At 45.3% G+C, this 27689-nt stretch overlaps 1 protein-coding gene across 8 annotated transcripts in view; it reads right to left on the bottom strand.

The window, feature by feature from the left end:
* Positions 1-27689, bottom strand: part of TLE3 (TLE family member 3, transcriptional corepressor) — an 85503-nt gene that overhangs the window by 45232 nt on the left and 12582 nt on the right. For all 8 annotated transcript variants that reach the window (XM_086957933.1, XM_086957936.1, XM_086957930.1 and 5 more), the window contains exons 2-6: positions 20070-20170; positions 15591-15654; positions 15089-15133; positions 3420-3482; positions 2451-2525 (exon numbers count right to left, since the gene is read on the bottom strand). In XM_086957933.1, coding sequence (XP_086814059.1) covers positions 2451-2525; positions 3420-3482; positions 15089-15133; positions 15591-15654; positions 20070-20170 — 348 coding nt within the window. The remainder of the gene's footprint in view (positions 1-2450; positions 2526-3419; positions 3483-15088; positions 15134-15590; positions 15655-20069; positions 20171-27689) is intronic.

The raw sequence follows: 27689 nt of genomic DNA, 5'->3' as shown, positions 1-27689 counted from the left end.
TCCTGTAACAGGAGTGATGCCCCATTAGTCTGGATGAAAGGAGATGGTAGAAGGAGTATAGTAAAATGCACAAGCAAAGGTTAAATAAATGGGGCGGGGGGGCAAGCAATGAGGTAAATTGCAACTTACCTATAATGCCTCTGAATAAGGAGCAGACTGAAAGTATAGGTTAAGTGTCTATGTGTTGCAAGGAATGCCGACCTTGACATGGGCCCGGTAAAAGGTGCTCTTTAGTCAATCACAGTTACAAATGTCTAAAAAGGTTTTTATTTTCAATACTTAATTTACGACATTTGCCATCTGTAAATCTTTCAGCTGGCAAAAGTCATCAAGAATGCATTCTAACTAAAAACATTTTTAAATGTTGTTTGTACCTGCATATACCCTGGTCTATAGGTGGCTCCTGTGGTTTTATATGAAACAGTCCCTGCAACTCATCTATACTCTACTATGAACCTTATCTGACCTACCAAAGAAGGAGAGCGTGCGGTTTTAACTGCTCGTGTCCCCTATATCTACAATAAAGGGAGAATTAAGGATAGCTGTATAGCCAATAGTCTCCATATAATATTTGCTCACACATTACCGGTTACACCCTAAAATAGATCAGACAAATTTTTTCCTGTCATCTGCCATTCCTCATAAGCCCATCCCTACCACATATGGGCTTTTCAGCGAGTGTAAGCGCATTTACCTCATTTATAAATAAGGTATCAAACTGTACATTACCCAAAACATTTCGATACTAATTAACAGATTTGAGATTTATGGGTCTAAATCGGACTGAAAATATTTAGGGCAACTTTAAAATTTCAAACGACATAAAATCACAGCTTTTTACACAAAAGGTAATGTATGTTTCAGGTAAACCAAAGAGGTACACGCCGGAATAGGCTCTTCTGGCCAACAACGAGAGACATGTCCCACCAAGGTGTTCTACAAAAAGAGACCGGGAACCAAACGACACTTGGGCACACAGTACCTGTGGTGCATGTGTGCGGATTCTCGGTGTGTTATTTCATCAAACCCTTGCTTCAGATCCTGCCTTAAACGTAGGTTTATCTTCAGCTTTATGTATGCAGTGTACCTGGTTTTGTGCCTATTTTTTGTATAAAATGTACTAGGGGTTGTGGGACAGCGAGTAGCTTGGGAGTCCTCTGTGCAAATGATTTGGGCAATAGGGCAACAGTAAAGGCCTCAAGAATCTTTACATTCTGGGGGTATCCTTGCTGGACTGCTTAAATTTCCCTTCACAGGCTCCAGTACTTTAGCCTTGATTTAGTAATCTTCAATTTATCCAGCGGCTGAAACCAAATGGCAAAACTATCCCACTCCACCTGGACTTTTTCTGAGGCCCTAGCACTTATAGTCCTAAAACCTTAAACCAGTCCTTTTAGGTCCTGGTTAAGTTTCCATGTTACATCTTGAAAATGTCTCAGATCCACAGGAGAAAAGACGCTAGTTTTATACCCAAAGCATCAGAAATAAACAGGATTCGGTTCAATAGAACGGTGGACACAGTGAGAGCCCTGGTGCTCTGTGCCCAGATTGGCAAAGAGCTGCAATGGAGTGACCAAGTATCTGGAACAAATGGCAAACTGTGCACTATTCAAATACCAAAAACATCACAATAATCTTACCAAGTGGAAGTTGTTTGAAAGGGACTAAACTTTCAAACCAATACTTGTGAAAATCGCTCCCAATCTTGATCTGCAGCTCCCTGTAAACATTTAAAGGCAACCAGCGTACAGGCTCATTACCACAGATGGACAGTGAACAAACAAGCCAAGACTATGCAGATGGGATCTCTAGAGCTGTGGAAGTTCCAGTGCCGCCCACACTTGAATCAGAGCATGAACAAAATGAGCCCAGCCTCACCACAGCATTGCCTCAAAGACTAGGATAGATTGCATACACTAAAGAGTTGCAGAGGTGAAGCCCCACACAATGAAGGTATGGAATGCTTAACACACAATCCTTCCCAGAAAGATCCAAGAAAGTTCCATTCCTGTAGACAGATTCACATTACTGCACATGTGTGGTTCATTAGCAATTTCTTTTTTTAATAAACTTGGCACTCATTTCTCAGATTTGGCATAAGCACTACATTTCCACTGGTCTAGTCTCACTGTAGTCTTGAACAGTCAAAACGCAGACACAGAGCAACAGTCAGGTTGTCTGGCAGGCACAATACACAATCATGTAACACAGTCCAGTGCCGCAGAGGCCAGTCCGAGCTCGGGCGGCTGAGAACAGGGCAGCAGCACTCAAATCTGCCATCGCTCTGTAGGGTTATGGTAGAATTCGATCGACTGGAAGCAACAGCGTCCCCGGTATTCTCAAATGCTGTTCTGGTTGCCCTCCGAGCTCGGCGCAGCCTGTGCTTCAATGAAATGGCGGATATTAGAGGGTACAGAGATGGCGAGAGGTAGATTGGGAAGGCCACGTACCCCGATGACTGCATTTAGTTCCGTCATTGTGACTTGTCTGGCTCGCTCCACCGCCTGTGCCACCTGCTGTTGGTGCTGAAAGAATGGAGAAGACCTGTATGAGTGCAATGGATTAACAAAGAAACAACATCTTCTATCACAGTTCACCCACCCAACCGCATCCCACACACTTGGTGCTTATTTATGCATCACCACATGCAGCAACACTTATCCACACATCATCACAACTGCATAATACAGCAGTCATCCTGGCAGTTCCTGCACCCTCTCGTTCCAACACTCAAGGTTCACGTCAAAATACACCCTTGAGATCAACTCCAGAGATAATTAAGGATTAGACCTTCGGAAACCTCACATCTACCTGTTTAAGACCCATCACAACTTGACGTCTGACCAAACATTCAAAAGAATACCAGCTCAATTTGAAAGATTACTTGCACCAATCCCAAAAGACCAACTTCTCACAACTAGTATGCATTGACCAATATCTTCCCACACATACAATAAAAAGGTACGATCATCATTATTCCCACATATAAAAGACATTGTGAATAGAAAGGCCAGAGTACACAACATTTTGGCCCATCATGCATGACAACCACATAAATATCCCAGTGCAGACAACCACAAAACTACCATCTTCCCACACTCAATACAACCAACAAATGGCCAACATGCTCACATCTGCACAGACAGCAGATCCGGACCACCAACTTCCAAGCAAATAGTAAAGTCAGTCTCAATAACCACCAAGCAAACTGGTGTTAACACAAAAATAGGCCCAGGACAAAGGAATGAACCTGGACAGATAAGTCAGAATTTCGTGTTGGATGCTGTACGTGACCCTCAGTCTGGTCCAATTGCTTTTCACCTTTTCTTAGAGAGGAGACTCAAAGAAGCAGGGCTTCCTAAAGTTCTTCCCTTTCCAGTTACGCAACAAAAATAAGTCTACAAGTGCAGCTTGCTCACCTCTTGGGATAGGAATGGCATGATCTGTGCCAGAATGGTGTTCATCCTTTTAGCAATTTCGGTCTGAAAAAGAAAAACAGGTAAAGGTCAGAGTGTGTGGCGACTGTCAGAATCCCTTCTGTGGGTTTAGAAATGCAGCTTTTAACTTGACTCAGATTACTGGGGCCAAGGGAAGGGGAATAAATCCAACCAATCCCCAAGAAAAGAAATAATATGCTTAAAGGAGGATTGCTTTAAGTACCTGGCACCAACAACCAGGTGTCTGCATAATCAAAAGCCTCAAAGTCAGAATGAGAAGTAAATGATCATCCAGGGTAAGAAATTCCTCCACAACATTCCCTACATACAATTCCTCACTTCATAATCCTGGCCTTCTAAATTGCACCAGAAGGCATCTTCATTGCCATAGTGAGGACGATTCTTGTGGGCAGGTGTTGCGGGAGGGGATGCATATCGTATACTAATACAGAGCGGTCTTCATTTTGCAACATCTCACACAAAGGTCACACTAAGGAACCACTCAGAGCCTATGTCTGAGTGCATTTATCGGGACATTTTTTCCTTATATTGATGGGTGCCTTCCCACAAGTTTGTGATTTCTGGTCATCGGTGTCATTGTATTTATCAGTGAAATGACGATAAGCTTCCTAGATGTACTGCTGAGTGATGGGAAGGGTAAAGACCCATGTGCTGGCAGATGTCACCATTTAAATTACATGTATAGGTTGTGCTTTCGCACATGGTCCGGCCAGAATTTCTAGCGTTACTTAACAGCAGAGTTTGAAAGTGCCATAAATGCAAAGTCAGTTTTCTCAACATGTTGCAAGTTCTAGTTTAGCTGCCACCCTCCTACCATTGTAGCTGTGTAGAAAGTGGTTAGCAGAGGGATGGGCAGTAGAAGGTGTAGTGAGATGTAGAATGCAAAGGAAAATGCCAGACCTCCGACAGTCAAAGCCTCCACAAGAGCTCAGTAGGAGCATCAAAACAGTGAGGAAAGAGCTTTGTGACAAGTAATGGACCCAGTGAGCAGACTTCCATGCGAGGCAGTCGAATGATCCATCAAACTTAATCAGGCTCCAAATTCTGGGGATTGCACAATGTATACATCTTCCCACATTTCTAAACACTTCACGAAGTTCTCTGGAAACCTTTCAGTAACAAATATAACGAGAGAAACAACACCTTGTGCAAGGTCAAGGAGCTCTGCAGATACAGAAAATGCACAAGAGACAGCATACAGTGAGCAATCAGGGCATAGAGATGGGACTCCCCAAACACAGACTCCATGGATAGATGTGGTTCACAGATAACCCCGTACAAAGCGCCGAGGGTCACCCGATGCGTATTTGGACCCAGAGTATCAAGCTCTAAAAGCAGGAGCTGAATCTCAGCCCTCGGTGCCTCGCTGACAGACAGCTACTGCTTCAGGGTGAGAGAGACAAAGTCCTCAGCCGGGCCTGTCCTCACTCCGATCTACGAGTAACACAGCCACTTCCAGTTATCAAACACTGCTACAAGTGCCAACCAGTGGCATTAAGTGTGCCATTATCAGCGCTGGATGGAAGAGACCATTTCCAGGAACTGAAGTAGCAGACCATGATGAGCAGCACATTCAGCCAGGGAAATGGTTACAGCAAGAACCACATCCATCCAGAGGAATAACAGATTACTATGGAGCACAGCTCAGGCACACGAAAAAGAACAGGTGAATGAAGTAACTCGTGCACTGCTAGGCTTTTCATCCTTTAATCCAGACTTGTGGTATGTTCAAATAATGGATCTCTCGCAAAAGACACGGTTGTATGCGATTTCACAGAAAAATAATTTCATGGAATACCATTGCTGAGAAACCATTTCACCTACACTGTTCAATGGAATTTTTTGATTGAATGGCCGTCACATTTACGTAGAAACAAATTCATAAAATGTCTTTTTGGTCAAAATTGGCTTTTGAATGCCTTTTTCTTTGTAAATACACTGGCTGCAGGTCTTTCTTTCAGAAACAGTTTGTCAGCGATATTTATTTCAGTACTTTACTTCAGGGGACATTTCATATTTATAGCTTTTACACTGTCAAACATTTACTTGGGATGCTTTTAATTCACTGACGCATCACCACCCGTAAACTCCATCCATCGCTGACCCCCTCATAGCCCCTAAACACCATCAATCCCTGCCCAGCTGAAAACGCTCACCACCACACCTAAACTATACTCATCCCTGAAGTCTAAAAACCCTTACTACCCCAAAGATCCACCATAACTAATCCATAAACACATTCACTACCCCTACCTCCACCTATTCCTCAACCCTAAAAACCCCTTACTGAGCCCAAACATCACCTAGTCCCTACGCCTTAAAACACCTCGGCACACCCAAACCCCGCCCATCCCTGAATCATAAAAAACCCTCACCGCCCTTAAACACAAGCCATCCAGGACCAATAGGAACGCATCACCCTCAACTACTCATCGGTGAACCCTAAAAAAAACATTTCTTCATCTAAACTCAACTCATTCCTACATTTGTGCTGCTGAAGCGAGCACAACTCCACCCATCTCTGAACCCTAAACACCCCTTTTTACACCCAAACTCCCTAAACATTAACCCACCCCTAAACCCCAAAACCCAATAGTAATCCTAAACTCCACCCACGCTTGATTATAATTTTGGATTTTTCCTTAAAACTATTATTCATTTAATAAGCTTCCTTTAATTTACGATTTTGTTGGATTTCCTTAAAATTGGTTTTCCATGATTTGGTTTCCTCCAATGAGGTTTTTCAGTTCGTTTTCCATGAATTTACACACATCAAAAAGACATAACACATCCAAGAATGTGCATTAAAGGCAGAAGGTGTGACTGAAAGACTATAAAAGGAGAGAGTAGAAAAGAAAGGCAGGAGTGAGAAACGAGAGGAACAAAAAAAGAGATCAGAAGTGAAAGACTACAAGAAAGAGCAAGAGAACAAAAAACAAATGCAGAATTGTTAAGAACATAATGAAGGAGCAACAAAAAAAAAAAAAAAAGAGACAAAGCAAGCGAATTAAAGAAGATGGAAACACAGGAGAGCACATGAAAGGAGAGATTTAACACCTTAGCAGCTATGGAACGTCCAGCTCCAGTGCTGAACGTTCCATTGCGCAGGTCCAGTTGGAACGTCCAACGGCAGCACTCCCGAGTAGTGGTGCCGTTGGACTGGCGCAGCACTTATGAGGTTAAAACAGGAAAGGAAAAAAAATGTAAACAAAACCAGAAGGAATCACAGCGTCATGTTATCCAGAAATACATTTTCTGTGACATTGAATTGTGGCACGTTTTATAAGCACTAAAAGTCTGATTAGAGAATAGCGAGACGTTCCTTGCTGCAGGAGGCTTAATTTGGTTTCCATCTGTTCAATGCTGCACACTTTAACTTGTCTCTTGACAAAACGTCCCTTTACAACGAAAATGTTTTAAGGCATGGGCAAATTAGTCTGACCCCCAAGATAGCGCGATATTTATTTCAATTTTTTATGTATTTATATACACAAAGAGACGACAACAATTTGCTCTCAAAATCCTTTTATTGGCTCTGCTATGAACCAATGAAAGGAGGGCGAACAACAAGTTCGCATGTGGCAGAGGTGTTCAGATCCTCTGATGGCTGCCTTTAAAATGCACAGGGCTCTCCTCCTGTCTGGACACGACCCCGTCCTCCCCCTACCCTTGGTTTCCCTAAACCTGCTGCCCCAGAACACCAATAGGTCGTGGCTAAAGAGCGCATGCGCTGCCTCTTCGAGGCATTTTGCTTACACAGGGTGGTTTGCTGCAGTTTATGAAGGCATGCCTGCGTCATGTCCACTTCTTCTGTTTGGCCCTACCCTGGAGCATGGACGTGGTACTTGTGTCCATCCATTGCTCCAGTTTTGGGGCTATTTACTTCTTTGTATTCAGGCACTCCATGCGAGTGCTTGTGTTTTCACTCAGTCTCCCATATACCGATGCCACCAGGGCAGACCCAATTTTACAGACTTAGCCCCTTTGCCGACCGAGGGCTGTTCCCTCTGGTGTCCTAGCACACCAGCTTTACAGGCTACACACTCGTTCCCAAGCATCCCAGCCCTACAACTCCCCGACGACCACCTCTACTTTCCCCTGAAGCCCGGGTTTGCTCAAATTGGGCACCTGCTCTGTTGCTAGTGTTCACAGCAGGGTGTTAGTGCATTAAACTTGAAGCTGTCACCCACCTCAAACACCATGTCTTCGTCAAACTGTGCAGTCATTGCTTTCCGCCATTCCAATTCACTCTACTTTGGGAAATGTAGTCATTTTGAGTCCGAAAGCGGAGTATCTGCAACCAGGCGCGCTATCCAGCCGAAACGACATCTCTCTGGACCAGACGCCTGTCGGCAGCAGAGCATCTATGGGTGGGACACTTGCAGGAGCAAACCGCTCATTAGAAGATAATCACCTCAGTCCTTTTGTTAGTGTGTCGTCATCATAGGCGTTTCCCTTTCCTTCCACAGACTGGTCTCTTCTCCACTATTGGGGTGGAGGGGGGAGGCAGATCCTTTAATGTTCAGTAATAAAAGCATTTCTGCTCCTTCTCCCCGTGTACTCTCCAGTAGCGGATTCCTTTCACTATTATTAAAGCTGCAAATTGTCACCGCCCACGCAGTTTTCCTTTCTACAGTAGGTGGAAACTTGGTGATGTAACACAGTCCTCTGTCATGCTCAATACACTCGCCGTTAGCACTGCATTGTAACAAGGGCAGTGGCAGGGGGGCCCCAATGCAAGTAGCAACAAAATGTGCACCCATCACCTGCTTTAGCAGTAAAAACAGCGATAATCAGTGCAATGTGTCCCTCATACTCCTGGGCTTTGGCGCCACTGCACAGGTTTGGATTTTGCAGTTTTATGTAGCGCAAACTTGACCAGAAGGTACCAGAGTGCTTTACATGAGCACCAGTTACATTACACAAGGACACATTCATTTTTAGGTCTCCACTTTAGTCTCAGCGAGACAGTGCATGCGCTGTCTCTTTAACCCCTTCCATGCTGTGCCAATTCAGCTCGTGTGCTAGGCTTTTAAAGAATCAATGGCTTTATGACGCCCCCCAGCCGTCATGATATGTGCACAAGAGCACCGTGATGCATGACGGATGGGGGCCGTCATCAGCATGGATGGGGTTAAGATATTTTGTTTACGCAGTGGGCTTTCAGCTCGCCCACAGCTTTATCACTTGTTTGCTTCAGCGTCGCTTTCATTTTCTTAATTCCAGTTTGTGAAGGCATGCCTATAATGCTGCTGTACAACAATGCTAATAGACATTGACAAAACCAATAGTCCTCAAACTGCTGAGACCTATCTGCTTTGTCAAAGCTTGTTTTTTGGTGTTGCTTTATGTAGCATGGGCTTTGAATGTATAAGAGCGCTTCACACAGTGCTTAATGTGTAAAAACAAGTAAATGGCAGGGCCCTGTCAGGAATCTACATCTGCTTGCAGCACGCATTGCTGCTGCCAGCAATGCCATTTACAGTTTCAACACAGCTACTAACCCTAGCACTCCTACAAGGGTGACAATTAGGACTGTTCCAGGTCCCAAAGCTATAAGAATGGCTTTGGCAGTAGGTATTAATAATTTTTTGTGTATATTGAATTAATAACCAACTGTTGTGTTTGGCTCTAAATTAGAAAGCAGTGCCACCATGTGGCAGCCTGGCATAAATTCCGGAGTTGGCAATTAAGTGCTAGTGCCAAGCACCACAAACCACCACCTCAAATTAAGCACAGGCTTCACATGAAACAAGCATTTTTTTATGCTAATGAGATTAAATATGTGCCCAGAATCACAGAACGTTGAGCCGACATTGTTGCTCAAACCTGAATCCCCAGATGCAAAGTCGGTAGCTCTGGCTGTAACACCACATCCTCTCACCCCGCTCCTGTGCCTTCTTCTTTCACCCGTAATAAGCACCACCCTATAACAGTAATGACATCTCTCACCTTACAGTATTCCTAGTTTTTTGCCCTGAGCTGTGCCCAGGGCAGCACTTTCTGCCATCCACTACGTCCACGGCTGCCCTGAGGGCACAGTTCGAGGTAAGACCCTCCCACTCTCTAGTCACTAGTATATCCGAACCTCCATCTGCCACGGCAGACCTGTGCACCATAGGAATACTGGCTGTCCAATGCCAGAGAGCAGTTTTCAAATTTAGATATGCACTCTCTAGCATTAGACACCCCTGTTCCGAGGCGCGGTGCTGCTGAAGACTACCAGGTCACAGAAAGTTACTTGTCAAGGTCTCCAGTAGTGACCAAGCAGTATTTTTAAGACCAGCACGTTTTACCTGCAGCAAAAATACCGCAAAATTTGGTGGTCACAAATTTTGGTTTCTTTTGGGTGTAAAATGTGCCATCCCCGGCTACAAAATCCTATGAGGTCTGACAAAGTGGGATGGGGCCCACAGGGAAAGTAGCCTTTCACTTCATCTAACTCACTTCTATCTAATTCTATATCTTAGCCTCTCTCCTCTCAGCCTACCTCCGAGCCCCTCTTGCTTTGCCCAGTAGCATCGTAAGGATTTTGTAGGCCCTGGAAATACCTATTTCAGCTGTGTGTGTGAACCCTGTTTCTGAAAGTTGATCATAAGGCTGGCTTCAATTCGCAGAAAATGTGCAGTAAAATTATGTGCAGAAGCCCCAAAATAGGTTTTACCCAAGGCCCCAGAAATCCTGAAGACAACACTGTTCTACCACTATTTCCGTAAACAGTTATACAAAGGAGACTCCGAAATCATCTGCCAATCCTATCCTCATTGATACCACAAAATAGTTCTGAGACCAGTTTCCTCCTGGCACTGTGCCTTCAATGGGCCAAAGGCATGGCTTTGCAGGGCCCAGAGTGCACATTAAACAAGATGTCATGACAGGCATGCAAGGGACCATACCTAGGACCCGGTGAAGGACTACAAAGTCTTGCATCAAAACCCCGCTCATTTTGAATTAAACTTCCCCCTAAACTACAGATACGTTTCCCCTTTAAGGAGTCATGGCCTGTTGTACTTTCTCGTCACCTACTGAGTGCATAGTACTCAAATGTTTCCAAGTTCCTACGTTTTGTTCAGTTACTGTGCTTAAAAAAACATCTACTTTTTGATACAATTTCAATGTGGCTGTTTTTCTGTGTAATTTGACTGTCTGCTGTGGTTGAATCACGAACATTTTAACTTTGCGTATTTTATCCAGGCCAGCCTTTAAACAGCAGGACAGAAGTGGTCTATGAAACACAAAGATTTGAACCCAAAGTATGAGAACTGGAGCAAAATATTTCACAGCTCAAATGGGTAATACATGCGACTACTGACAGCCCCTACTTTTTACAGCAGAACAAGTAGTCCCTGAACAAAACCCATGTGTGTCAACTCTTCACCCATTTCCAACTTCTACTATTTGATACGAGAGCTTGTTAAACTTTCTCCAGAAAACATTAGGACTCAATGAAAAGCCCGTGACCAGGCTGAGAAACCAAGCAGAGCAAACACCTTCTCTTCTATAAGACTAGGTAGGGAGATTTTGTCATTTAAGCAATTTCTGTTCTGTTGACAAGAGGGTGTTGTAGACTTGCTAAAAGATTTCACCTCCAAAGGGGTACCAGTCATCGAGATTCTACATCCAAACTACTAGCCTACTCCCACACCTGAAGCCTCCCATGCAATACACACATAAAGGGAAAACCAAAATGCAAAAGAAGGCTGCCTAGTGGTTCGGCAAATAAAGCCTGGCATAACTGCTGGTCGGGCTGAAAGAAAAAGAACAAAACTTCTTGCACTTAGGTCCACTTCATCTACTTACAGTCAATAAAAACAATAGTTCCAGGAAGACTGTGTGCAATGGAAGGACAGAATAATTTCAAAATGGAGTCCCAAATGAGTCTGGTCTAGTTTGTTTCATGCCCTAACACGTGCAAATAATACTCATAATAAACATCATAGTGGCATATTTAAAAGGATTCTTAATGATACATACTTGGGAAACAGCCTCTACAACGAAGCCGTTTCCACGAAAACCTTAACCACGCATGCATTACAACGCATGCGTGGTTACCACGAAAGCCTTTACCACGCATACCTTTACTACGAGGTACGTAGTAAAGGCATGTGTGGTAAAGGCTAACATTAAAAAGGGGGCTTGGGGGTCTCCCCCCCCCAAAAAAAGAAACTCACCTAAAGTCAGTCAGCGTCGTTTAAGAGGAAACGGAAAGAAACTTCCGCTTCCTCTTAAAGACGTACGACGTCACCACGAACAAAGAGAGGAAAAGGTTCTACGTTGAAATAGCATTCCGTTGTAACGCATGCGTGGTAAAGGCATGCGTTGCAACGGAATTCGTTGTAATAACATACAACCACATACTTAATGGAGGCAACTGGGATGGTTTTGCTATGAATAGGTGCACAGACAATGCTAGGGAGAACAATGGTTACAGGATATTAATCCTTTGTAAACAGTTTAGGGAACCCTCAACAATTAGGCGTTTTTGTATACAGTGCAATTATGACCGTGAGATTTATAAAAAATCTATAAAAGCCCCTTGTGTATTGCAATGGAACTACTTCCAAGAAGTGGGGTGATACACCACAGAGCCAATACCAAGAGGTGAAAGATGAATGAATGAATATCAAATTTATAGAGCGCTAACTTTGCCCAAGGGCGTCAAGGCGCGAACAGCAGAACAACATGCAGGCAGGCAGAAGCACACTTAGAACTTCATCTAAGGGAAAAACCAGGTCTTTAACACCTTTTGAAAAAAAGTGTATGAATGTTGTCCAGCAATTTCGTTTGGAAGAGCGTTCCATAATTTAGCAGCAGCAACTGAGAAGGATCTCCTGCCCCATCTCATCCTTTTAAACCTAAGAACCGTAAGAAGATGCTTACTTGCTGACCTAAGATTCCTAGTAGGGACATAGTGACCCAATGCCATCAGGACCCAGGCCATCATAAGCATTATGAGAGAGGCATAGGGTTTTGAACATAATCCTACGATCAATCGGGAGCCAGAGCAGAGAAAGAAGAGAAGCCGAGACTGAATGGTGTTTGGGCAAATCAGTCACCAGCCTGGCAGCAACATTTTGCACCAGCTGCAGGCGCCGCATCTGTCCCTTGTTAATGCCCAAATGGAGGGCATTACAATAATATAATCTGGACAGTATTACAGCAACGACAACTTGTTTGCCTGCCGCAATGCATACTACTTTGCAATGATCCAGGATGTCATTAACAGTGTCTAAAAGCAATGGCCTAAGGTGGCGGACATGAGCAATCCAGTGGCTCAAGGTGCAGACCTGTGGGCCTTTCAAGTATATTGTAAATAATATAATGCATGTACAAATGCATTACTATTCCAGATCTAAAAATGGCATGATAGCAGAAGAGCACATGCATGTTAGTAGTGGTTTGTGACTGTAGGGTTTTGAAGCGGTTAGTGGAATCTAGAGCTATTTAACAACTAAGCAATGAGGATGCAAAGACACTACTGAGTGCACTGAAAATGTGTCCGTACAAAACACACAGAGACCTTCACTGGTAAAACAGATTAGGGCTGTCCAGACACCATCTGTAGATGGCTGCCACCGAAGGCCAATGGTCTGAATCCTACTGTAGCGGATGAGGCTTTCAAACCAACAATTTATTTAAGGAGGGGAAGAGAAAGACAAAGTGAAGCATGACGGCAGGGAGCAAGAGGCAGTCAGCGTAGCATTCGCCCAGAACAAATTGTAATGGGCGAGAGAGGGATACAGGAGGAATACTCTGCTCTGGTTGCAGGGACTAAATATTGTGCATGTGAAGAAAAGGGATGGTCTGCCTCTATTGCCTGCTATTCTAGCCAAACCCCCACAAGTACCCTATACATTTCTTTAGGTCCGAGTTTTTTAAAGCAGCCTTAGCTCTACTGCTTTAATCACACTTCAACCACAGGAGAACACCACGTCAGACACGCAAGCAGGATAGCGGCAGGACAATCTCGGCAGGAAAGAAAGTCTCAAGGTGTGGTACATAATTTCAAGATGGGAAGGAGTCAGGCATTCATAGAAGGCAGATGTGGCCATTCAACAAGAGCAACGTTCCCAGAAGTAATTATATGCTGTATGGACTCAAGGGCATATACCGCTCAGAGGGAACACCGCACAAGCTGGCTGTGCTTCCCAGTGCAAACTACAGAGGAATGGGTCCAGGGAACATGTATCAATCGATCAATCAGGGGTTTATAGACCGCGCTACTCACCCATGAGGGTCTCAAGGTGCTGGGGAGGGGGGATAAGAGGGGAGCAGCTCTGGATCAGTCGAAGAGCCAGGTCTTCCTGAATGTGTGCAGGGCCGGGGAGCATCTGATGTTCACCGGGAGCTCGTTCCAGGTCTGGCCGCGATGTAGGAGAAGGCTCTCCCACCTGCTCTGTTTCTGCAGATGTGGGGACCTCTGCCTGGGCGAGGTCGGCAGAGCGGAGGTTCCTCTTGGGTACGTGGATGGACAAGCTCTTGTTGAGGTATTTGGGTCTGGAGTTGTTGAGGGATTTGTAGGCGTGGGTGAGGAGTTTGAAGGTGGTGCTCTTCCCATCGAGGAACCAGTGGAGGTCTCGTAGGTGTTGGGTCATGTGTTCATGGTGCGGTGTCCCGAGGAAGAGTCTGGCTGCGGCGTTCTTGATGGGTTGTAGTTGTGTAGAAGGGTTCTGTTGATTCCGGCATATAGGGCGTTGCCGTAGTCCGGTCTGCTGGTTGTAGGTGACAATCTTCCTGCAGTCAGGGGGTTGGGGGGAGGGGGTTGCAGGGGTCCATTTGAAGGTCTTACAGAGGATGCGCAGGCAGTTGAAACTGGTTAAGGTGTCGGAGTTGATCTGGCGGTTCATGGCGAGGGGGGAGTCGAGATTTCGTGCGTGGTCTGCAGGTGTGGGTGGATTCCAGAGGGCGGTGGGCCACCAGGTGTGTTCCCAGGCGGAGGTGCAGGGTCAGAGGACGAGGACCTCGGTCTTCTCTGAGTGGAGCTTAAAGAAGCTGTTTTTTCACCCAGGCTGCCACGTTCTTCATTCCTTCCTAGAAACTGAGCCTGGTGTCTTCGGGATTTTTCATGAGTGAGAGGATGAGCCGGGTGTCGTCAGCGGGTATGATGCAGAGCCCCTACTGTCTGGGAATGGCCTTTCACAATTTAAAAATGTTGCCGTTCATGTTTTTGTTGTGGCGCACTCCTGGCTATGCACAGATTCTCCTGCGACAAATATTTCTCTGCTGTGCATCTAGTTTTTTGTATTGGCCACACAGTTTCCAATATGCGCTAATAACTTCCAGCTATTGCACACAGGTACTGTAGGAGATCCGGACATCTTTATTATTTAATTGGCTTTTTACAGAAAGTACTACAGGTCGGATAACAATTTAGGCAATATATATTTTCTTGAGGGATTCAGGTAGGGAGAGTCTCCCCTCTTGCGTCTTTCAAGATACCTCGTGGAGAAAGGTTGCAACACAACCCAAACTGTTGTGCAAGACATCTATCCATGCTTGGGATGCCCTAATCCTGCAATAAGCAAACTACTGCATCAAAATACAGTCTGCAGAACCACCACTCCCAAAGGCCCGCCCTTACCAACCCCGGGCAGAGAGATGAAAAAGGAATCAAAGATGGAGGCTCTCACCTGCTTGTGCATTTCGATGTTCAACCCATAGGACATCTCGTAATACTGTAAAGGAGAGAAAACAAAGGTCACGAGTGCAGCAAGAGATGACACAAATTATGACTTAAGGGCAGAAAGGGTGGGGCCAAGTTGGGGCAGACTGGAGTAGCACCTACTCAAGATAACTCTGGGCCTTTAAGCATGGACATCTAGTCGGGGTGGGATGTGGGGAGAATGTTGGTGGGAGGGGGGTATGAAAGTGCACTGCAAGTATGGTATTAACATGGAAATTCCTGATGTGCCACAGGAAAGCATCAGCATAGGATAAAGTGTAGTAAAAGGCAGGACAGTCAGCGTGACAAACCATTTAACACAAACCAATCCCCTCCCCACTTCCCGTACAGGAAGGTATGTGCATACCTCTACCCCTACATGATACCCTCTGGGTCGAAAAGCAAGTGGTGCCACTTAGTACCCGTCTAATTTTGGTGAACTGATGCCAGTAAATTTAAACACCACCTACCATCACATAGTGACGCTGCATTTCTGTCTTCTCGTTCGCGAGCTTATCGTACTCTACTTTAAGACTGAAAGAGAACAAAAGAGGAGGGTTTCAATGATCTTGTGTGAAGCACCACTTTCAAACAATCCCACTTTACAACCTTTTATGCTGCTATCACACAAGGAGTCAGAACAGAGCGGGCCCTGGATAAATAACTAAGTGGGCACACTGCAGTTCAAGTCTACTATAAAAAGGAACCTACAACTTTTTAGATCTCAAATCAAAGAATTTTCAATCAATTAGAAAATATAGTTTGACAGTAGCTTCAAAGTGTATTTGTTAATGATAAAAATACAAAAACCCACAAGGTACTAAGCGGGCAATCTAGTTTTCGTTTCATATTGCATCATCGGAGACCAAAACCACGTTAGTCTTACCAGGTCAGAGATTAATTTGGCAAAACAGGTTCTGAACTCAGGTTAAATATTTTTTTATTTACATCTTGCATTAAATCGTTTTTGGCCCTTAAACTTTTCCTCGGGATGTGAAAGATTCACTTGCCCCTAGTAAACAGCAAACCACCTAGGAGCTAGAAGTGCGCCCCCTGGAGGATCGGTACCTTGAAGACTTAAAACACAATGATTCATGGGCAGACAATTAACAACACATTCATGTACCTTTGCCACTGTTTGAGAACAAAAACTGGAGACAGAGCTACCCAAAGCGGTTCCATGCTAGATGAATGAAAACAGTCAATAAATGGCCCTTGCAAGAGTCCAGCATGGTTTGTAAAATGTATGCCATCACACTGGAGCAGGATACAACCAGTAAACAATGTGTACACTTATTACAGATTTGAAAAATATTTTGGGACAGCCAGCATAATGTACGTCACTGCCCATTGAAGAGCTGGTCTGAAATTCGCATCGCAGTCATCCTTCCATGCACCTTTTAACCAGGCCACCATATCTGTTGGAAATGCCAAGTTAATCCTGGACTCCAGTCAGGATACAATAAAGAGACAACATGTAATTGCCTGAAGATCTACCGCCATGACTGCTGAGCACAGCTTCCATGCTGCCCATCAGGGCTGGGCTTAGAAATACAGCCAGCTGTTTACAGAGTAGCAGGGCAGGCACTGGTGTAGTAAACACACCAGGCTTATGATATCTAGTGGTGTAGGTGTACAGCAGGCACAGGCGAGTCTCCTTCAAGTGAGGACCTTATTGTAACTCCTCCATCCACTGTTGAGGTTATCGACTCACTAGTTTTAGAACATGGGATTTCCTTGAACCACATACCACTCCACTCAACCCTTCAAGGGTCATCTCCACTGACTAATATGTTGCAAAGTAATGTATACATTTAATGTCGTTTTTTAGTGTACCTTCAAAAAGGTGGACATCGTTCATTTAGTTTTTAATAACAGAAGTTGGTTTTACTAAATCTATAATAAACAAAATAGTAAACAAGAGACACAAAAACCCAAAAGAAGAACTAACGGAAGAAGCAAGAGCATTTTTTTTTTCATTTGAGAAACACAAGCTAGTGTTTGATACCCTGCCTGCCAAGGAGAGAGGCCGAGTTGATCCAGCATTTCACTCTTCTGGCCAAGTATGAGTAAGAGGCGATTTATCTTAATAAGCCCCTCAGTTACACACTGAGCAGTTCAGGGCGGTGTGGGGGGGGGGGGGGGGGGGGGGCTGGGGGGGAGGAGGGCTGGCGATTTGAGGCCATATAAGCAGGTAGGGAGAAACATCTTTTTTCGAGTTGTTTCTTCGTTGACCATCAAGCCATCCATAAGAGTATTTCAAATATATTTAGGCAATTCAGGACATTTTTAAAAAGTGTACAACTCACTCTTCTTTGTGTGTGGGAAAGATTTTCTCAGGTCCAAGTAGCGTGCCACTTCCTTATAGAAAAAGAGAGCCGTGCTTATTTCTCAAGACAGTTTCCACTCGATGAAACCCAAGCACGTCTAATCTATTTCCAAGAAAATAAGTAAGCCTACGTTAATCCAATCAGCCCATTTCTTCCTGATAAGTGATTAAGTACGTACCTTTGGCCCATCCACTCTACCAATTTTATGCACTGAAAAATGTCCATATCCACCCAGTATGTAAACTTCCCTGTAACTAATACCCTTTCTTCTCCATAGCCCAATTGTGCCGGTCCATCCACCTCAATGCAGGTAAAAACTACCAGGCCACCCGGTCTGCTGCTACAGACAACATGAAGTCAGCCCTTATCTCTGCATGTAAAACCACTGCCTCGCTCTAACATGCCCACTGGAATACAGCAATGTTCTGCCGGGCTCATTCAATGAGCTCATTTTGGGAAAGAAGAGGAAAGCACACGGCTTTGAACTGCATGGGGATTCACATGAATCCTCTGTTTTAAGGGACCAGAGTTGACCGCTTTGAGTACTGGTCAAGGAGTAGGGGGTTCTTTAATAGGACAGTACGAGGGAGAGACTTAGAGGTTCAGGCTTCCATAAAAGCATGGTGATGAAGTTAAGAGGAGACAGCTTTATCCACCCACATCCTCACGAGGAAGAGGGTGATGGAAGTGAAAGGACCATTGCTCATATCCGGAGAGGAGGGTGTCCAGGCCACTAATACTCAAACCAGCAGAAGAACTGTGAAAGTACATAGGTTATCAGTTTTCACAATGGAGTAGCACTTTTCTTCATTAGAGGACGGGGAATGAGAGGACATCAATGCTCATGAGTGAAGAGACGCGCACAGTGGCCACTGTGATCCCAGAGTACCAAGAAGGTAACCAAAGTGCCCCAAACTTCACCCCCACACTGGTGGAAAGGAACAATTCCTAATCGCAAATTGCGTGTAGAGGTGGTATTGACAAGTACTGACACTAGCTCCTCTTTTCCAGGTGTAGCCAGACTTTCAGTTCAAGGTCCGACACTTGTAAACCGCAATCCTTCCCAATTATGAAAATGTAGATACAGGCGAACTGAGGAAAAGGTGATGGGTGGACTGCTTTAAATCTCAACCACACAATTATTTAGGGCTGCATTGCATACCATAATTTTTTGCCCACCCAACCACTTCAGTCAAGAACCGGCCATATGCACATCAGACTTTGTCCTGCTCCAATATGAATAGTCCAACTCCAACCGAAAAGGTAGGTCCCCTCTGAATGGGACCACAAGAAACTGACCAGGTTTTGGGCCAATTAGTGCTCATCAGTGTGGTAGAGGACTTGACATTTACTCTCTGAACTTCGCTGAAAGTCCATGTGGATAGTTCTAAGGATCAGTTGGAAAGGTAGTCAACTCTGAAATACCGATGTGGCCCTGTAGAAGCCCAAATTCAGGTTAGGTGCTAAGCATCGGGGAGGATATAGATATATATATATTTCTTCCTGTCCTAACTGGAGATGCCATTTTTTAGGAACAAAAAGAAGACTCAATGAGAAGTAAAGAGCACTAGTCAAATCTTTCACTTCCAATCTTCTTGTCGGACCTAAGAAGCTCTCACACCTAGGGATACATTTAAGTCCCTAGCATTCAAGGTGGTTTTCCGTTACAGCCTTGCTTAAAGCAGCCTTCACTAGGGTGGCTTCCAAAGTAAAGGACCCCGACAAGCAACTTCCCAGATTGCCCAGCCCCAAGAAACTCCTGAAAGACTCTGCTTGGTAGTCCCTGCACAAAAAGCCACACCAAGACAGGGCAGTCACCACTCTGATGTAATGTGGTGTCTCCCCTACAAACATTCTTCAGAAGAAATCCACCGCAGAAAAGAATACTGAAGCACAACAAAGCAGGGGGCTCACTCCTATACAAGTCAAAGCCTTTAGGGCATATGAAGAATCCGGTTATACACATCAGAGCCTATGCAACCAGTACCTACAAGGCCCGTCCACGGCTCTCCCCAAAATATAAAGAGTTTTAGACGGTCCATAAACATTACAATAAAAGAAAAGAAAATCAGGGGGCGTAGACGGGCAGCAGTGCTCCAGCAACAGAGTGCGCCTATGAACAGTCTCACAAGCAGAAGAGGCCCGTCAAAAAACCATATGGAAGGTAGAAGGATGTGCTGCATTATTAATAAATGGTTGACGGGCATCTGAGGGCGACCATCAGCACTTTTCATGGAAACAGAGCATTACTACCACCAGTGATTTTTTTATTTTTACAACAGCTTCTTTACTCTTACAAGAGCGGTGAGGGCATCAGTAGTCCCACAGGGTCAGAGAGGGTATCTGAACACACAGAATAGCATGCATTTAGGGGGGGTTGGGGGTTGGGGGGGGGGGGGGGGGAATACTCACTTGCCCAGAACACAAACAATGGCTAGTAACCAAAGTCACAGCAGAAATCCTACCTCTGCATGAGCCTTCAGTGGAGCAAAGCGGCCCGGTGGCCTAGAGCATTAGTACGAAAGATGGATGCAGGTCAGATGCAGGAGAACTGAAGAGTACAATGGAGGTGACCAATGTGAACATGGAATTCAGAGGTAGAGTGACAGTAGGAGTTACCTGTGGTACTGGGCCTGTAGGAACTGGAACTCGTCCTTGATTCGGTCGCAAGATTCTGCAACAGTGAATTTAAATCCCGGCTGACCCGGCTGATGTGGAGCCTGCAATAAAAAAGGGGAATAGAATAAGAAGGAGGGAGTTCCAAAAGAAAAAAAAAAAGCACAATTTCTTCCGGGCTGGGCGAGCACACCCAAATTGATAAACGTCTTAAGAATATGTACTTTCATGGCAAATATGCTTCGATTACACATTTCGGACATGCGACTCCATCTTGGGATTCGGCCACTTCATCGGAAACTACAGCTTGTCAAGCACAGTTTAAAATCTGCCCTGCAGTGGCGGCTCCTCTGCTACAGCAGAGGAGAGTCCCTCCCTCCCCCACCCCTGCCAGCAGCCGCAAAACTCAAAAGTAAAACAGCATAGGTTTATTATAGTTTTATTTTTTGCACGAACGAGTCTTGGGGCAGACGATGACAGGCCGGAGGGGGAGTGGTGGGCAACACTGCTCTCAGTGCACATGTAGGTTTGGCCGGCCAAACCCACATGCACACTAAAGCATCCTCAAACCCAGCTGCGTTGCCGGGTTGGAGAAAGCAAAGCACAGAAATTCACAGCTCTTAGGGCAACCCTGACACTGCTTTCAAACGAGGCCAGTGTCCGGATTGGCCGCAGAGAAGCCTGTGCAGTAGCAGAAGCGCAGCGATGCGGCGAGAGGCAGGTAGGTATTTTTTTCCGTCTTCCCTCCGCCCGCCACTCTGCCCCAATGCAAGCCGCCACTGCACAGATGTGCATTTCAGTTGAGGCTTACACTATTTACTTGAAAAGCATCTCTTGCCATGCATCACTACAGATTCCCCTTCAGACACTCATCTCTCTCTCTCACCACAACCTGCTTGTCTCTAAAGAGCTTTGGAGTACGAGGAATGAAATCAGTTATAAGCAACAAGTGTGGTAATGGGGTAGAGAGGCTACAGGCCCCTCTCTGCGGCTCATTAACCCATACATACCATTCTTATCCTTCAAGACACCTTTCTAATCACTCAAAGAGTCCCAATGGACTTTGGAACTTCCCCCGACATAGAAAAGGCCGAACATAGCTCCACCTAATAAGGTTGAGTCATACCGTCATCTACACACGCATGACTATACAATCAAAGTAGGTCATGGCAAACAAGACCGTTTGTAGGTCTGGGGTCTGACAGAGTCGAATTTGTTGCTCGTGATACAACACAGAATGGGTTCTGGGGCCGCTCCATTGGTTTTCCTCAGCAAGCTACTTTTAGCCAATGGTTTGAGACTTAAGTCACATCTTGGCTCAACCCACAGGAGATATTCATCTTTTACCTAATGCGATTGCCTGTCTGTATGGATCTTTCCATCCACTTGCAACTTGCACTGAACTGCATGAGGTGTTACTAGACAACTAGAGCCATTTTGGGCCACCATTACGAGTTCGTCGGAGCGGCACTCTCACACGGAACGGCGTTCTGCCTAATCACCAATGGCCTAGTGTTTTCATATCCTAGAGCACCACACTCAAATGTATTTGCCATAACGAACAGCAAATAACCTTGATCTAGGTTCAGACTTAAATTGCAGCCGGGCCTCGTACCCCAGTCCGCCCTGCCAGAACTTCTTTTCTGTCAAAGGGAGGAGGCGTGAGCAGAGGGTATTGCAATGCCCACCCTCCTCTGCTAGGACACTTCTACCTCTTCTCTACCAGCCGCACACAAACTCCCTCCTACTTAATGCATAGAGTAATTGAGAAATCTATGGGGGGAGGAGGGGGGCAGTAAAAGAGGTTCACACTGTTACTCCACTCTTGGGAGTTTAAATTCTACAGTACTAGCAACTACAGGTGCAGAGCTTGCACCCCACCAGTAGTGTGCAACTCGTGAGAGCCCACGTCCACCGTTCCTGACTTTTTTCCTATGCGCTTCTTTAATGTGCCAATACTGCGTGTTAGTACATTAAACAAAGACCATCGGCGTTGCCAACTCTTCTTTTCATAGCTACAGACAAGAGATCCCCCTCCATTATCCTCTGTTCTGCTCTTCTCACATCCCCTGGCAACACAATTTTCTATCTCCCAGCCTTTGTGCTACCTCCATGCGCTGCTCCCTAGTTTTCAGGGGAGTGTACCTTCTCTTAAAAACCCATCCCTCTGTCATCTAACATAGCAGCCATTTTGGAATGTTTTCTCCCCTATAAATGAGCTTTATTTTTTAATGAAAATGCAACGGGTAAAAAAAGTCTTTACAAACGTTGTCTCCAAACGCGATTTTTTCTACCTAACCTGTGTTTTGACGTTAAAAGAACATTAATTTTTTTTAATTAATAAGTCGACTTTATCTTTTGCTTTACTTCAATATGCTAAACAAAATGATTGGCTCATGCTAGACAGGTTCATGGCTTAAAACTGTCATATTAGGCTAACTCTATACATCGCCCAACTTGGCTACTTTATTCGAGAATTCCTACATTAAGATGGATGTCCTCCATAGTAAATCAAGGAACCTGACTAACACTGGCAGGGAGTAGACCTGTCCTACAACTAAACTGGGACAGTACTGGTTACAGAGCTCGAATCTCCTTGTCACTACATTCTATGCTGGGTGTTAAAGTTATTCAAAAAGTTGAGCAGTTGTCCAGGGACTTGCCTCCGCTTAGGTTTAAGCACTTGACACCCTCAATCCTCCCGGCTTTCAAGTCAAGGTCTTCCTCCACGTTTATTTTTGATCCCCATCCATCTTTGGAAGGTGGGCGTGCCCAATTTACAAAGACATTTTATTTTTTTACTTCTCTTGCATGGGGTGCCCAGTTGCTGGGGCAGATACGCGCTATATAAACCATTTATCATAACTTATTTTGCATGGAGCCTAGAATATTGTTGATGGTGGGTCCTTCATTGGTTCCTTTTCAATTATATTTTGAGACACACCATGGCAAGTATCACTTGTTCTTAGTAAATGGAAAAGGCAGTTGCATGTATGGCACAGGTATGGCTTACATACACCGCTAGCCACTGATGAGGTAGTCAGTCTCACCAAGAACTGCAGAAACTGAATTTTTGTGAGTCTTTCTCCATGAAGGGAAGACCGTGGTAGTGCACTGGCCATTATCTCCCTAGTGATTCACCCGACTGTGGCGGATTTGAAGAAACAAAAACTGCCTTGGTGTGGTTGATTGAAACAGAAGTCCACTGAAGCAAAATCTCGGTTTTGCCATTACCAGTGGCATGAGGGAGTGGCGAGAATAAGGGGTGCTCAGGTAAATTCAGTCACAGCAAGCAAATGTGTCTGCAGATTTTGTCCGAGGCTGCAGTATTCAAGACTGAAGTTCCCCGTTACACAAAACTACAAAAACAGCTATTTCCGGCTTGCTTTCTATCACCAAGTTCCTGTAGCAATCAAAGCTAAATGGAACTTGCACTAGGAGCAGCTTTTTGGTTGTGCATTTACTGCTCTTTGAGCAAGTAGCCACTTCGACTGCAAACAAAGACCAGGTCAGAATGGGTTGTTCAACGCATGCCCAGAGAGGATATTCCACTGCTTTGCCGTGCAAGGAAGTATCAAATAAAGAGGCTGTCTTGTTGCCAAGACTCTTCCCTACACTGCCTGCAAAGGAGCTCATTTGAAAAGGATCCATCAGCTTTATGGCGGGATATAATGCATACAACGATAACTCTCTCCCAAGAAGCTGCTATCCACTTACTAAGTTCTAGACCACCATATTTCCTTGTTTGAAAATACATTCTGAGGTATGCCATCATCATTATTATTATTATTATTAAAGGCTTTTATAGCGCGCTCCATTACTAAAAAAATAGTATCCTGGCGCGTTGAAGGCAGAGCAGTATGGGAGAGGACAAATATCTAGAAACAGAAATAGAAAAGAGAAAAATTTAGACTATAATATTAAAAAGGTAAGTTTTTAGTCCTTTCTTAAAAGCACTGAGAGTCGATGCAGTTTTTAAGTGGAGGGGAAGAGCGTTCCAGGATTTTGCTGCTCTTACTGAGATTGATTGGCCGCCAAGTCTGCAATATTTAAATTTGGGAACGGACATTTGGCACAGGTTGGCCGATCGCAGAGGGCGATTAGGGACATACAAGCAGAACCTTTTCCTCAAGTAGACGGGCCAGTTTGATGAGTAGCTCGGTAGGCCAACACTAGAATTTTAAACAAAATCCTGTGGGCAACTGGAAGCCAGTGGAGAGCACATAGCAGGGGACGAGCACTGGAACGCCTAGGAACATTAAACAGGAGTCTGGCAGCGGCGTTCTGAATGACCTGAAGGCGGTGAATCAGGTATGCCGGCAATCCACAGAACAGTCCATTCGAGTAATCCAGCCTAGAGAGAACTAAGGCACGAATGACAGTCTCTTTAGCTTCTTTCGGTAGGAAAGGAAAGAACCTACGTAAAGTTTTTAGGGTAGCAAAACATACCCCGTGAGTTTCTTTATGTGGTCCTCAAACTTAAGGTTCTTACCGAACCAAACTCCTAAGTTTTTCACTGGGCCAGATGTGGCTTTTGGTGGGGGTAGGTCAGCAGGCCAAAGACGCTCACTAAAATCCTCAGGAAAAGAGCCGTACAGCAGGATCTCGGATTTACTTTCATTGCATTTTAGCTGGGCATGTGCTAACCATTGAAAAACAGAGGACAAACAAAGTTGGGCCGCCGACGTATCTAAATTATCTTTAGACCAGGTAAACAAAAGCTGTGTGTCGTCGGCGTACGCCATAATTTTAGCCCCCAACTGTTCAGCAAGGTAAATCAAAGAGGTAAGGTAAATATTAAAAAGTAAAGGGCTTAAAATGGACCCCTGGGGAACACCTGTAGAAAGTAGTTTAGGGGTGGAGGCAAATGGAGGCAGCCAAATTTGTTGTGTGCGGTTATTTAAAAATGAAGTCAGCCAGTCAAATGCAGGGCCAATAACACCAATATCGGCTAGTCTGGCGAGTAAAAGGGAGTGAGGCACCGTATCGAAGGCAGCAGAGAGGTCTAGTAAGATCAGAGCCGCTCTGCCACCTTCGTCAAGACACTCCCGAATAGCCTCCGAGATTTCGACTAAGGCCGTCTCGGTACTATAGGCGGCCCGGAAACCAGACTGAGCTGGATGTAGGGCCTCTGTTGATTCAACACATTTATCCAGCTGCTTGAAGACAGTCTTTTCGCAGATTTTTGCAAGAGCTGGGAGCAGAGATATAGGCCGGAAATTAGACGACGTGGCCGGATCTAGTCCATTTTTTTTTAGCAATGGGAGCAATTTTGCTTGCTTCCAGCAAGCGGGGACAGTAGCCGTAAGAAGCGAAAGGTTGATGAGCTGGGTGACCTCATTTCCCACTGTTTCCGCTAAACCCGCAAATACTCTAGCCGGGCAAGGGTCAGAAGGAGATCCTGATTTTAAAGCAGCAACAATAGAAATGATGTCAGAATTTAGTTGGGGGTGAATTTAGCCAGTTGCTCTGTGCGTGGAGGCATTGAAGGAAGCAGAGTAGTTAGAGACGATGTGGGGCCATTACAAACATTTTGCAGATCCTCCTGGATTTTAACAATTTTTTCAATAAAAAAACTCAGATAGTTCTTCACACCATTCCTTCGATGCAGGTAACAAAGGTTGTGACGCACAGGGAGATACAAAACTTTTTACAATCGTAAAGATTTCCTTACTATTGTTGTTCGCTTTATTAATACGTCCTGCATAGTAGCTACGTTTGACAGATCTGATGGCTGCATAATACTTTTTTTGCGCAGCACGCAGATCCTTTTTTGCCTCGGGAAGATAGGCTTGTCTCCACAACCTCTCTAGCTTTTTACAGCCTGATTTGAGGTCGCGGAGGGCATGAGAAAACCAGGGTTTGGAGGGGGTAGAACGGAGTCTGCCGACCCGGCTGCTATTGATTGATGCAGCAGTCGCGCATTCCACCCATGAATTAAATGCGCTGGCTGCAGCCTCAATATCAGGAGGAAGCAAAGGGCGAGAAGCAGCAAGGCCATCAGAAAGGGTATTTAGGTTAATCTTCTGTGTATGGGCGGTTTGGGGATGGATCACAGCAGAAGTCAGTAGAGGCCAAGAGAATCTGATAAGCTTATGGTCCGACCAGATTACTGGCTCAGGATGGGCCATAATGATGTCAAAATTTGAGCATACCAGATCCAAGATATGCCCTCCTAGATGGGTTGGAGCAGCCACCCATTGTCTTAGCTGGGCCATAGAGAGAGCTTCTGCAAGGCGAGCCGCCTCTGGCAGGTCCGAACTGTCAACATGAATATTGAAGTCCCCTAGAAGGAGATACCGGGAGTGACGTAAAATCCGAGGGACTATTAACTCTTCTAAGACCTGCACAAAATTACCAACGTGGCCTGGAGGGCGGTAAACCAGCGGATCCATCATCTATGGATCCGCTGTGGTAACCCCTTATACACCTGGAGGATTCCCATTATACGTTGGCCTCCAGCCAGCATGAAGTGCAGGCTCATTGCCAGACCATGCAGCTGTCCAGCATTTAGCTAGCCCTTGAGAACAGCACTTGTGAATGGCTGCGAAGGCCTTGGAGTGCCCTTTGTCCACCTTGGGTCCCGCCAGTAACTGCATTTTAGTATCCAACCAGATTCTTACCAGTAGCACGAGTTACTACCCTGAGGCCCAGAGTAATTTGCACAACATCGCCATTGTGAGCTGCACCCGAGGTATAAAGTCCCAGGCCCTAGGAATTTATTCATTGTAAACTGGAACCCAATCTGCAGTGCAAAACCATAACCAAGTTTATTTAGGATCACAACTTGGGTCAGATCAGAATTAGAAAGACACTATGGACAGTCTCTCATTTTAACTGTTCTACAATTTTACGGTGTTTATTACAGTCTTTTGTTGAAGAAACATCCCTGACTTGCTATTCATCCTGATTGGGACTGCAATGCTGGCCTGAGCCATATTTTGACTCAACCTAAACACCACCCCTTAATTCGTTAGGAAGAAGAGATGAAACCTAATACCGCAGAAAGCTAAAAAGGATCTAAAGTCCTAGCTTTAAATCAGGGACCCAACATGCTGACTAGGAGGAGACACTTGCGGTGTGAATAAATCGTAAATCATACGTTCTTATATAGCGCCTTTCACCGTAAGGTCTCAAGGCGCTTGCTTTGGGAACCCGTCCTGGCTTTCCCTGCGAGATAACCCCTACTGGGCATCCCCAAGGTGAAAGCCAGGCATCCCATCGCGGTGGGGCCGTAGTGGAGATTAAGCAAGCTATTGCCCAGAGTTGCAGTGTGTGAACCCATGATTCGAGTAGGCACCGAGGCGAGAATTATCGAGTCTGTGGACATTTTGAGCTCAAGACCCTGCCGCGTCGGGGATTGAACCCTGGTCCCGGGTCTGACCTCTGCGTCCGGGTCTGCCTCCTCTAACCGGTGAGCCCCACTACTCCACTGTTGATACTGATGGGTGGTCACAATCTCAAGAATCAAGGGACAGAACAGCCAGCTCCCCATCACACGTCTCTAAAGGAAACTACCAACCCTTACGATCCCAGGGAGAGTTCCACAGTGGAGAGGAAAGCACCACTACTGTCTGGTAATCCAGGGCAGAGCTGGCCGACCAGGAGCGCCAGGGCTTGTGG

The sequence above is a fragment of the Lissotriton vulgaris genome, chromosome 2_1, assembly GCF_964263255.1.
Source record: "Lissotriton vulgaris chromosome 2_1, aLisVul1.2, whole genome shotgun sequence".
In the NCBI taxonomy this organism is placed as follows: Eukaryota; Metazoa; Chordata; class Amphibia; order Caudata; family Salamandridae; genus Lissotriton; species Lissotriton vulgaris.
Note: the sequence above shows the minus strand (reverse complement) of the source record. Positions and strands in the feature narration are given on the sequence as shown.